Here is a 12,595-nt window from a genome sequence, read left to right as displayed (position 1 = left end):
TCACCTGGTGGATTGGCGGGGGCAATCACTGCCTGTCTCCACCTGCCCACTTCTGCTGTCCCCCTAGTCTTACTTCCTGCATTTGAAAAGAGGAAAATGGCATGAAAGAGGAAGCATGAAGGAGAGATGTGTCGAAGACGCCTCTGCCCACTGCATTCTGCTTCTCCACACTTCCACTCGTTTGGCCTCTTCTTTCTCAAATCCAGGTAGGAGGCGGGATGGGGGCAGCTGTAATGCCATTGGGTAAGTGGACAAAATGTGGTTCACCATCTCAGGCACTGGTGTTCTGGGGGGGGAAGGGAGATGCTGTGTTTTTCAGGCACCTGGATGCTGGAGTAAAGCACCCCCTTTCCCTCTCCTGCAGAACCTTTTGGAGGGGACCTCTGAAGGCGAGGGGGAGGGATTGTTTTACATCACCTATCAGGCATCTGGAAAACTTAGTGCCCCTGATCCCCCAGGAATGCTAGTGATCTCAGGCTCTGAGAGGCCTTGGACACAACCTAGTTACCCCTTAGAGTAGCACTGTCACAGGATTGATAATTAAAGGTGGGAGAAAACGGTGATAAAAAAATTAAAAAACAAAACAAAACAAAAACACCACAAAACACTACTTTCTGTACTGTTCATTTTTGTTAAAAACTGCGAAAAAATGAACCGGTTTTATTGGGTTTTTATTTATTATTTAATGGGGGGGTGTGTGCACAGGTAATGGGTAATGAGTGTGGCTGCATCTGCTGAAAACCGGGCAAGGGAAGTGTGGGCCAGAGGACAGATCAGGCCCAGGAGGGGTAGAGAGGCTAGCAGAATCTGTTGCTGAATCCTATCCCCCCTCCAGAGCCTTGGATCCCAGCATGGGTCTCCTCCATTTTGTGCCAGCTGGCACAGATCCAGGTAGACCCATCGAGGTGGCCAGAGTTCTACATGGGGTTGAGGAACATTGGTTCCCTTACCCTGAGGAGACCTTCGGCTGATGCTCTGGCCCCGCAGGATATGGCGGTGGCCATTCTGGCACCGCTGTACCATGTGGTGCCAGGCAAGGATAGGATTGGGCCCTAAGAGAGGGTAGGTAGTGAGAGGACCAGTGAGAGAGAAGGACCAGGAGGGGTGAAGGTTTGGAAACAAAAACTTGGAACCTACCGGCAAACATCTTGGAAGGACATATCCACAAAATCATTGGAGAGCAACCAGGTCATCACTTTGTATTCCTTGCCTCCTACTTCCAGTTGGTGTTTAAACAAACTGCTCACTTTCTACAAGAAACCATACAGGGCAGCATACTTGGTTTCCCTTATATCCTCACAACAACCCTATGAGGTCGATCAGGCTGGGAGACAATGACCCATTGGGCTTCATGACCAGGTGCGGATTTTAATGCAGCCCTCCAGAGTTCTCATTCACTTCTATCGTCACTACACTGTGCTCATTCTCATTCTATTTAGCAAAACTTTAAATCTAGTTCAGGGTGGACCACTCTGCAGGGCAAACTCCAGGAGCCTTGCAAGCTCAGGGCTTGTAGGACCAATGGAGAAAGGGGGTCTGCGCATTGCCAGAGGCGACCAGTAAGCTGGGCGCTTGACTGAGCCAAGCATTAGAAAAGGGTGCTCACTTTTCTGAGCATGTTTGATCAAATGCTTGTGAAAGCTGTACTTGAAATGTCACCATTCCTGAAAGCAGAAGTAATGGAAGCATCACATCACCTCTGGGCACTGTGCTCACCTTTGGGTGTCCCAGAATGCACTGGGTCATGAGCCCCAGATTGGAAAATGTTCATTCATTTATTTTTTTTATAAATTCTCCTTGTTAAGTCAAAAATTTAGAGAGCAGACTGAATGAAGGGAATGAAAGGCAGGCGGTGTGGTCGGGTAGTTGAGCCAGTACCTGCCTGAAGAAAGCTAAGCAGGTTCAGCTGTGGTCTTAACTATGGATGGAGATGGGGAAGTCTGCTGACCGGACCTCATGAAGGCACACTGTGAGAGAGTGTGGAGTGCGGAAGAGTCAGCTAGAGTTAGATAACACCATGAGGCACATCAAGGCTAATGTGGAAGCTTGAAAGTGCAGAGCACAGCCAGGATGATGGTTGCACTTGGATGGGAAACTTCTGGTGAACTGAGAGTTCCAAGAGTTCCTCCCATGGAACAAGCCTGTAAAAACCCCATTGAAAAATAGTGGTTTAGGACTAGACTGCCTGCGTTAACTGCCTTGAATTGCTGTGCAGAAGCAGAGGGAGGAAGTATATAAAAACAGTTGAATAAATAAAGTAAGGAAGAGGCAGAATTAAAGATGTCTTCTCATTCCTAGCAGAAATATAAGCATACCTGGGAGTCCTCCCTGATGAAGAGACTGGTCAACAGTGTTGTCAAACCAGGCACCAAGCAATTCTGGGCTATTAATCCAAGTTTGAGTTCAGCAAAACAGATGATACTGTCCCCTTTGGTCCAATCCCAGTTGGGAAGCTTTGGGAGATACACCTGTTTGAAGAGAAAAACCATTGAAAATACAAGTGGATGAGATACTCAGTGAGAATTATTTTGAGGGACACCTACATATAATTCAGTCGGAAGCCTATATCGGCGTGTTCCCTTACTGTCTCTTTACAAAAGATCTAGGGATCCATTCTGTTAATCTGTACGTGGCCAACAGGAGCATACAAAGTATTTACAATTTGCAATAAAACAAAACAATTCTTGATTAGAGGTGATTAAAGGTGACAGACAGACAGACAGACAGACAGACAGACAGACAGACAGACCTTGTTGGCAGACTGGATGATCTGTACAATGACTCTGGTGTGCGGGTAGTGGTTCTTGATGGACAGGACCCTAAATGACGGACAAAGCTGTCATTCAGAATGCCATTCCTGGCCCGACAATTAAAGCACATTAACTCTAGATGTCCCCCCTTTTTCCAAGTGTTGCAAGGAACTATTTGCATCTAATAACCTTGCATTCAATGAAACTGACATTAACAACCTTGCCTGGATTTTGGAATAGGATTGCAATTCCAAAAAGGGTTTAGGGATCAGAAGTTGGTTGAAAGGACAATACTTGTTTATTCATATCCCCTGATTTCTTACATGGCTTTGGTTCTGAGTTCCAAACAGCAGCACTTGTTTGGTACTGACCCAGGATGGAGGCATTTCCGTACTGTTTACTGCTGTCACATAAAGTCACAGGTAGAAGCAGAAGCAGAGGAAAGCAGTTTTCATCCGTCAGAACAGGCACATTGACGAGGCCAACTAAGGTGGTCACCAAAGGTGGTCACCAAAGGTAGCAAACTGGCAGGTGACATGAACTGTAAATCTGCCCAATTGTTTGCCTGCTTCTGCAGTCCCCGTCTTTAAAAAGGATGAAGGGGATGGATCAGGTAAGGAAGTGGAAAGGAGAGCAGGGCTACTGCATGTCCAAAAAGTGCTCTTGTCAGTTTCAGATCGACTCTTGACAGAAAGGATAGTAGAGTCGGTCTTTTCATATACAACAGTATTTGTTGAAAAAGTTGGATTTTGGGGCTATGGTAGGTTAAAAGCACTTTGGGAATATGAAATTTCATTGGAAGGAGCCAGAAGGAGTTGCTGAAATCTGGAAAGGAAGGACAGAAAACTGGACAAGAAGTTTGACTGAAAATATGAGAAAATTGTTTTAATTTGGATACTGGCTACAATAGGGAACAAATGTAGCTGAATGTGGTTACCCCTGTTTACTTTCTGTCCCCATATGGCCGTATGCTATGGTTATTCAAACTGCTTTAAAAACTGGCATTACGTATATATTTATTAAAACATTTTTTCCCCCTAAACCTCTAGTACAGCATTTCTTGAACTGTGGATCAAGATCCACTAGGTGGGTCGTGAACCAATTTCAGGTGGGTTCCCATTCATTACAATGTCTATTTTATTTTGAATATATTAGACTTGATGATACTATGGTATGTGTTGCTACCATGGAATGTAGAATTGATGCCATGATACTTGGGAAATGTCACAGATCTCACAATAGTCAGTGGTGTTACTCCCAGGTCAGTTTGGATAGGATTTCATCCTTTGGAACGTTTGGGGATTTTTTTTTTAAGCATATTAGCAACTGCTTGGGAAGATTAGGAGGGTTCTTTTTATTTTAATTAAATTTTTAAACTTATACTTATTGCAAACTTAAAGTTTACTGAATTGATTTGATTTGATTTTGTCATATGGGAGGTGTTAAAAATTTCCTTGCTTGATGATGTCAGTTCCGGTCATGACATCACTTCCAGGATAATGACATCACTTCCAGTGGATCCTCACAGATTGGCATTCTAAAAAGTGGATCCCAGTGCTAAAAAGATTGAGAAACACTGCTCTAATAAACTGTTAAGCTTTTTTGCTCATCTACCTTGGTATCTGGAGGACTTTTTGATTTTTTTTCTTTTGTCCACCTTATCCCACCCGACCAAGTACGGTGAAATGGCTGGAACCTGGCATTCTCAAAGTAGGGGGCTGCTTCGTGGAGATAGTGAACTGGTTCTGGCTGACCACCCCTTCCACACATGGTGTCGGTGAATACAAGGGTGACAGTGAGAGATCAAATTGATGATTCAGAAAGGATTGTGCTTTTGTGTACATTCACTTGGGAACATTTACTGAAGCCCAGCTCGATTCCACAGTGATTACTGGTTGTGGCATCCCTAGATGACTGTTGAAGTTCCACTGACTGAGACATTTGTAAGTGAGCCGGAGGACATAAGAACATAAGAACATAAGAACAGCCCCACTGGATCAGGCCATAGGCCCATCTACTCCAGCTTTCTGTATCTCACAGCGGCCCACCAAATGCCCCAGGGAGCACACCAGATAACAAGAGACCTCATCCTGGTGCCCTCCCTTGCATCTGGCATTCTGACATAACCCATTTCTAAAATCAGTAGGTTGTGCATACACATCATGGCTAGTACCCCGTAATGGATTTTTCCTCCAGAAACTTGTCCAATCCCCTTTTAAAGGCGTCCAGGCTAGACGCCAGCACCACATCCTGTGGCAAGGAGTTCCACAGACCGACCACACGTTGAGTAAAGAAATATTTTCTTTTGTCTGTTCTAACTCTCCCAACACTCAATTTTCGTGGATGTCCCCTGGTTCTGGTGTTATGTGAGAGTGTAAAGAGCATCTCCCTATCCACTCTGTCCATCCTCTGCATAATTTTGTATGTCTCAATCATGTCCCCCCTCAGGCGTCTCTTTTCTAGACTGAATAGGCCCAAATGCTATAGCCTTTCCTCGTAAGGAAGGTGCCCCAGCCCCGTAATCATCTTAGTCGCTCTCTTTTGCACCTTTTCCATTTCCACTACGTCTTCTTTGAAATGCGGCGACCAGAACTGGACACAATACTCCAGGTGTGGCCTTACCATAGATTTGTACAATGGCATTATAATATTAGCTGTTTTGTTCTCAATACCCTTCCTAATGATCCCAAGCATAGAATTGGCCTTCTTCACTGCCGCCGCACATTGGGTCGACACTTTCATCGACCTGTCCACCACCACCCCAAGATCTCTCTCCTGATCTGTCACAGACAGCTCAGAACCCATCAGCCTATATCTAAAGTTTTGATTTTTTTACCCCAATGTACATGACCTTACACTTACTGACATTGAACAAAACCAGTAGTAATAGAAGGGGGGGGGGAAACAAAGCAGAAAGTCATCTTTCACATCCCATCTCCCTGACCTCATGATGTTGGAAGTGTCCTCGATATAAGGCTGAGCAGAACATGTATCTGCTAAGATGAGGCAGGCTTCGGCATGTTCCATCTGTCTCCCAAGGAGAGAAAGAAACACATACACAAAAGAAAGAGAGAAAGGGAGCTGAAACACTCAGAACGCTTATGTGCCTACTCAGAATGAACCACAGAGGTTGAGTGAGGAATATTTTGAACCCTGATGTTGCCATGCTTTCCCAGTGCCCAGGGTGGAGTGTTGAGATGATGCCCTCGTGTCACTCCCTGCGTCATCACATCACCTCCCCCTCCTCTGGAATGGCTCTGATTTGGAGCCAAATGGAGGCGCAGGAGGGTGGGAGGGCCCTCTACTTGCCTCTCTGAACACTCAAGCAGGGAGCACTGTGCACCCCCCACAGCAGACAGAGAGCCCAGCAAACCTCCAGATTCCCATGGGAGGGGGAAAACCATTCTTGCCTGCTGTGACTCTGATTTTGAGCCTTCCCATATTGCTTGATATCTGGTCAGCTTCACCAGTGGAAAGTACCTTGTTCTTCCCAGCCCAAGGCACTCACACCCAGAGTGGAGCCAAATATTCACTCCCTTTCTTTTTTTCCCTCCATTCTGTGCTTGTGGGGTTGGTAAAGCTTTTCCCTTCCCAATTCATTTTTTTTAAAATTTATTTTTAAACTAGCTGATTGGTTGGAGCATGTGAAAGGCAGAGAGGGAAGACATCCTCTTTGGCTCTGAGGTTCCTCCCCATCAGACTGCTTCTTAAAAAGGAGCCAGCCACCGTGATTGCAAAAAAAGAGGTTAAGATAGCTGTCACCATCATGATTCTTCTCTCTGACATTTGATTTCCCATAAGGCAGCAGCAGAGCAAAGGAGAACAGGATTAGGATGGAACACTCTCTATTCTTCCCAGTGGTGTTGCTACGGGAGTGCGGGCTGCCCTAGGTGATGCACACAGGCTGGGAGGGTGACACCACCACTGGTCAACATTTTCAAAATGCTTTCAAATAGTACCATCATGTTATACGTTATGTGACGTGTGATTTCATGCAGAATGCAATGAAACAAACGAGGTTGAAATATCTCTAGTCTATCAAACATTATAGCAAAAAAAAAGTGGAGGTGGGGCAATGGTGCATCACCACGCCCACCGTCTGGGGCGTTGCCCCGCCCACTGCATGGAAGGAGGGTCATCATGGAGGTGAAGTGCTGGCCTCCCGCACTGGGTGGCACAAACCCTAGTGACGCCACTGACTGCAATCCTTTTTTTCCCTTGTGCTCTTTCTGGAGAGCGAAGCCAAAGAATATCACGGTAGCAGTAAGTAGGGTGAAGAATTGCCAGGCAGGTCAGTGGAGATGGTGGGCAGGTGTGGGGTGCAAAGCAACCCTTGTCAGTTCACTGTCCCCCCAACCTGCTGCTTGAAACAGCCATCTCTCCCGGTTTGATGGGCGGACCGGCTCCAGGCTCACTGTTTGAGGATCATTCTGTTCATTTTGTTCCTTGCAAAGGAAGAGGAAGCCTTACCTTGACTCTCTTCAAATCTTCATATACCATTACAGAGCCTTGGAAGAAAGTGGTGTAGGCAGCGTAACACCTGAACATGGTTTCCAGCTCTACACAGGGGGTGTTTCTAGATAGAAGGAATGCATGGAGGCAGAACAGACCATTTGCTTTGTCTAAGAGCCAAGTGACATATTCCGTTAATTCCATCCTTAACGCTGATCTTTCTTTTAAAAGCAGTATCTGGGTTGGGTCTGGATCAGCCCCAAAAGGTGTTTACCATGTACAGTAAACTTCTAAACTTCTGGGTCCCTTTTTGGGAGAAGGGTGGGATAAAAATAAAGTTTTATTATTATTATTATTAATAATCTGGCACCTTTGGGACCTGGGTGTGCCACAGTGGCATAGCTTAAGGCAGGGGTGTCCAAAGTTTTTGGCAGGAGGGCCACGTCGTCTCTCTGACACTGTGTCAGGGGCCGGGCAAAAAAAAAGTATAAATCTACATTTAAAATTTGAATAAATTTACATAAGTTTACATAAATGAATGTATTAAAGATGAACTTATATGAACGAATGAAGGTCTTGCAATAGCTCAAGGCCTATAAAAGGTCTTGCACAAAGCAAGGCTGGCCTTTCCTTTGCTGCTGCTGCTACTACATCACAGACGTGAAACAGCAAGCAGTGGAGGGAGCCCTCATTCCACAGCTCTCACGAGAGGTCAAACAGTTTCATGGGGCCAGTGCAGGCTCTAGCAAGCCTCTGGAGGGACAGAGGCTCATTGGAGAGTGGGGGCTCCCTGAGGGCCGCACTGGGAGTCCTCGAGGGCCGGAAGTAGCCCCAGGGCCTGGGTTTGGGCACCCCTGGCTTAAGGCATGTGGCATCCAAGGACACAAAAAATTTGAACACTCCTCATACCCCATATCCCCCATAACACACACACACAACTTTAACACCTCCCATATGATATCTTAGAGGCCTCCGAAAAGCACTTCCAGTTTTCAGCAAAGACCAGAAGTGCCTCTTTCCGAGGCCCGGGGAGGCCACACCTAACTTTCTTGAACCTCAGAGGGCCTTCTGGAAGCCTCCATAAGGCACTTCTGGTTTTTGGTGAAAACCAGAAGTGACTTTCAAAAGTCTCTAAGACACCTCCTCAAGCTGTGGTATCCAGGACAGTGTATCCCTCTGAACCTCCCCCCAGCTATGCCACTGGTGTCACACACACACACACACACACACACACACACACACACACACACACACAATCATGCCTGTTCCCCTGGCCCTCTCTCTTCCTGCACTCTCTATCTAGCATCCTTAGCACTAGCAAAAGGGTTACTACTTATAATCTCCAAGCTGCTCAGTTTTGTCCCCAAGAGGCTTCCAAAGTGTGTCTGCTCCTGCACAGGGGCTGAGGAGTCTGTTCTCAAGCTGAAAACATTTCCAGTAAGATTTTGAGACCAGGTTACCAGGAGAGCCAGGCCATCAGATGCTGGAGCGCTGGAATTTTATTGTACTCTTATTACCAAGAGATGACATTGAAGTGGGCTCTTCCCTGGGGACAAGATTTCATTTTAATTACTTAAACTGGCATTGCCATCTCAGGACGGGTATGGTTGAAATAATGGCCACCACGACTGAGCAGTGATTCCAGAATGAGTCTAAGCCTTCTGGTCTGGATCCGATAATGAATGGCATAGGAACCTAATGATCTGAGATAAACCTTGTAATTACTAAAAAACAAGTGTGGGGGGGGGGGTTTCTTAAAACAATCGTTGCCTTGTGTGTGGACTGCTTGTGACAGTAGGAAGTTGTTATTACTGTTACACTGCTTTTCAACAACAGCAAGTCCACAAAACACTATACAGAGAAAATCAAATAACAGATTTGATATTTCATAGACAAGGGATAGTACTTACTCTCCTAGGAAGATAATCTCGGTGGTAACCTCTCCTGTGTCCTGAGATATGAAGTCTTTTAGGAAAACAGTTACACTGTGCAGGTTGATATAACCACAAACAACAAGGTATCTGCAGAATGAGGAGGCAATTCCCATGATTCATTTCCTTGCTGGGAATATTTTGTTTATACGTACACTCTGGGAGCATAGAACAGCGGCAGTGATTATACAAGTTGGCTGTATCACTCCATCACTGTGCTCCATCTGCAAGTGGTTAATGTCCCCCCCTCCGGTCCTTTCATTATTACAGGTGCTCTAGAGATGCTCTCACTGGCCAGTGAGAAAGGTGAGGGAAACTGCTTCTCGCCTAAGCGTTGGAGATGCTCTAGACCAGGGGTGCTCACACTTTTTCAGCTCGAGAGCTACTTTGAAACCCAGCAAGGTCCGGAGATCTACCAGAGTTTTTTTTTACAATGTTCACGCCATCATCACATATAACATTTATGTGTACAATGTATGTTGGTGTACCTTGAGCCCCACTGAGTATAACAGGACTTACTCCTGAGTAGACATGCCTAGGATTAGGCTGTGAGGCTGCAATCCTAGCCACACTTACCTGGGAGTAAGCCCCATTGAGTACAATGGGCCTTACTCCCGGCGTTTCCTCCCAGAGGCACCTGAAGGGGGGGGTCGGCACTCTGCGATCTACTCATTTTGCCTCGCGATCTACCGGTAGATCGCGATCCACCTATTGAGCACCCCTGCTCTAGACCCAACTTTCCAGTGCTGCAAACCATCTCATCCTACACAGTGGGTTGTAATGCTATTGGCTGGAATAACTTATTGGAAGGCACCGGCAGCTTCTATTGGGTCGTGCCAAGTTCGCAACCCACTCTGTTGGCCTCTGCAAGCCTCAGAATGGCCTGCAGAAGTATCCAGAAGGGACTTCTGGTCGAACCAGAAGTTACATATGAAAATCGTAAGTTGCTTCTGTGTGTCATTATGAGGCCAGCGGTGGACAATAGATTGGGTTGATGACCTGGCCACTGGAGGCTCCCGATAAGTCATTCCAGCCTGCAGCGTTGCTGGACTGGCTTCTGGAATGGCTTCTATTGGAGCCAAACAAACACAAAGGTGGGCGGGGGGGCACCTTGCAACCCAGCGCACATAGGCACACAACCCACAGGTGAGTCATAACCCTCACTTTGGGAAATAGCTCTAAGTCTCTCCTCTCCTCTATGCGTCCTCTCCCACTCTGTTCCCTTCCTCCTTTTCAACCCAGAAAGGAGGAGAAGGAGGGACAGTGGAGTGGGTGGAAAGAAGCAGAAACCTTCTCACTAATCTGTCACTTGAGGCAACCAGCTCAATCCTGTGGTCCGTGCCGCACCTCCGTGGTGCGGACCACAGACGCAAATGTGCCATAAGGCACGTTCGTGGGGCTTACCGCCAGGCTCCTGCCAGAGCTGACTCAGTTCTGGCCGGCACTGAGCCAGTGCGCGGCGGGCGCCCGCGTTCCACAGCTTGACCGCCGGGCTGAGGAACGGGAAATGGGGGTGTGGTCGGGGGTGTAGGGGAGGCGTTCCATGGAGGGGGAGGCGTGGTCGGGGCATGGGGGGCGTTCCCGGAGGTGGGGGAGAGGCAGGTCCATGGAGCCGAGTTCTGCAGGATCCAGGGCGCTCGGGCAGGGCTGCTCGCCCTACACGAGCGCCTCCGCTTTAGCAGCAAGCAAACAGTCGCCACTAAAGTGAGTAGTCCCATTGCAGGACTGCTTCCCTTACTCGGGGGAAGGGGACAACTGTCCCCTTCTCCCGAGGAGCCTCCCGTGGTAGCGTGGGAGGCTCTGGATCCGGCGGGAGCCCTTTGTGGAGCCGCCGGGTCCCGCAGCTCCAGGCAGCTCAGGATTGGGCTGTCAGTCAGCCTCGTGAATGGGCCGACCCCTTAACTTTCCACCATCAAACTGACTATTTCTTGCATTAAATTGCAATGAAATCAAAACAAAATCTACTTACTTTCTGCCTTTTACAGCCTCATAGGCACCTTTGTGGATTTTAGTGCTTCTCACAATGTCGACAACTTCGGGCACCAAGTTTGCAAACAGGATCTAGGATAAAATGAGTACAATTTTGATTCTTCTCTTAGATTCAGGGCATACTCTTTTCTCAACCCAAGTTAAATTCCAGGAAAGGTCCTGCTGATAACTTTATGTATTCTGAGCACATAGATCAGAAAAAAAAGGAGGTTCATTTGACTAAGAAAATGCCAGCCAGCCACCTTCCATCCTCAGTGTGGTTAAAGATCTCCCATACAGGATTTGGGTAAGGGACCGCTTCACCCAACTACTAATGCATTTCCTTACCAAGCCACCAATGATGAAGAACAGTACAAATGCACGTCCCAACGTGGTTTTGGCCACGATATCTCCATACCCAACTGTAGACATGGTCACCATGATCAGATATAGGCTTTCAAAATAGGATATGTGTTGATAATTGCTCTTCTGTAGCCAGGGATCACCAGCATTCTCCATCTGCAGCAGGGCCAAAAGAACAAAGACACCAAAGAAAAATGCCATGTAATATGACTGAAAGCCATTCCCAAAACCACTCTCAGTACAATCCCACGCATTTTTTCTTCTTCTCAAGAGAGGAGAAACTTCCCACTGTGTTTAGGAACCAGGTGTAGTTGAGGGTTGCTGTGTTCAAAGGTGTAACTAGGGAGAGACTGAGGGGTATCTGCTGCCTCGAGTGCTACGCCATGGGGGGGGGCTTGACTACCCCCTAGTTACAGAGGAGATGCTGGTGGCTTTATACCCCCTGTTCCTTCCCTTCAAGGAGAGCTTCCACTGGGGTGTGTGTGTATGTGTGTGCAAAGCCACCGCAGTGAGTCTCCCTTCCTCCAGAGAGAATCCGGAAGCGAGTGCCTTGCACTGCAAGCTGTGCAAGGTAGACATTTCTGGTTTCTTCCCAGATGAGGACGCACTAGAGGCTTTGCTCCCTTCATTCCTTCAAGGGGATCCTCCACATGAGATGGAGGGCATGAAGCCACCACAATGAGTGCTTCCTCCTCCAGGGAGAATTCAGACATGATATCATGACATCATTGCCCCAGGCACCGGGACAATTCAATACGCCTGTGCTGATCCCAGGGAAAGGTTAAAGATATGATCCATTCCCCCCCAGTGGGTTGTGATTCTCAACAGAGCCCACTTTCTTTGCCCCCACTCCTTAACCAGGAGGTGATGCAAATCATAAGGGGAAGTGATGCAAAATCCGAGCCATTGTACTACACCAGTGTTCCGCTACATCGACTTTAGGCATCGCTGTACGTACCCAATGAAGAAACCCTGCTGCTGTGAGCCAGGTGCTGATAAACACGGCTAGTAGCTTGGACAACTTGATTGCAGTTCTGAAAAGACAGAAGGAAAGGCGTGACATGAGTGGTGGCAGGCGCAAAAGATCTTCCTCTTAATTCTTCCAACAGACATGTAGACTCCCCACTGGGG

General features: G+C 47.3%; 1 protein-coding gene across 1 annotated transcript in view; it reads right to left on the bottom strand.

Moving 5' to 3' along the window:
* KCNU1 (potassium calcium-activated channel subfamily U member 1) overlaps window positions 1-12,595 on the bottom strand; it is a 76,102-nt gene that overhangs the window by 53,193 nt on the left and 10,314 nt on the right. Inside the window, exons 7-15 of the mRNA XM_066639672.1 lie at window positions 12,423-12,498; window positions 11,450-11,620; window positions 11,103-11,194; window positions 9,113-9,223; window positions 7,221-7,326; window positions 5,695-5,777; window positions 2,750-2,819; window positions 2,316-2,468; window positions 1,138-1,250 (exon numbers count right to left, since the gene is read on the bottom strand). Of these exons, the coding sequence (XP_066495769.1) occupies window positions 1,138-1,250; window positions 2,316-2,468; window positions 2,750-2,819; window positions 5,695-5,777; window positions 7,221-7,326; window positions 9,113-9,223; window positions 11,103-11,194; window positions 11,450-11,620; window positions 12,423-12,498 (975 nt within the window). The remainder of the gene's footprint in view (window positions 1-1,137; window positions 1,251-2,315; window positions 2,469-2,749; window positions 2,820-5,694; window positions 5,778-7,220; window positions 7,327-9,112; window positions 9,224-11,102; window positions 11,195-11,449; window positions 11,621-12,422; window positions 12,499-12,595) is intronic.

Source organism: Tiliqua scincoides, chromosome 11 (genome assembly GCF_035046505.1).
Source record: "Tiliqua scincoides isolate rTilSci1 chromosome 11, rTilSci1.hap2, whole genome shotgun sequence".
Taxonomy (NCBI): domain Eukaryota; kingdom Metazoa; phylum Chordata; class Lepidosauria; order Squamata; family Scincidae; genus Tiliqua; species Tiliqua scincoides.
The sequence above is the reverse complement of the archived record's forward strand: the minus strand, read 5'-3'. Positions and strand labels throughout refer to the sequence as shown.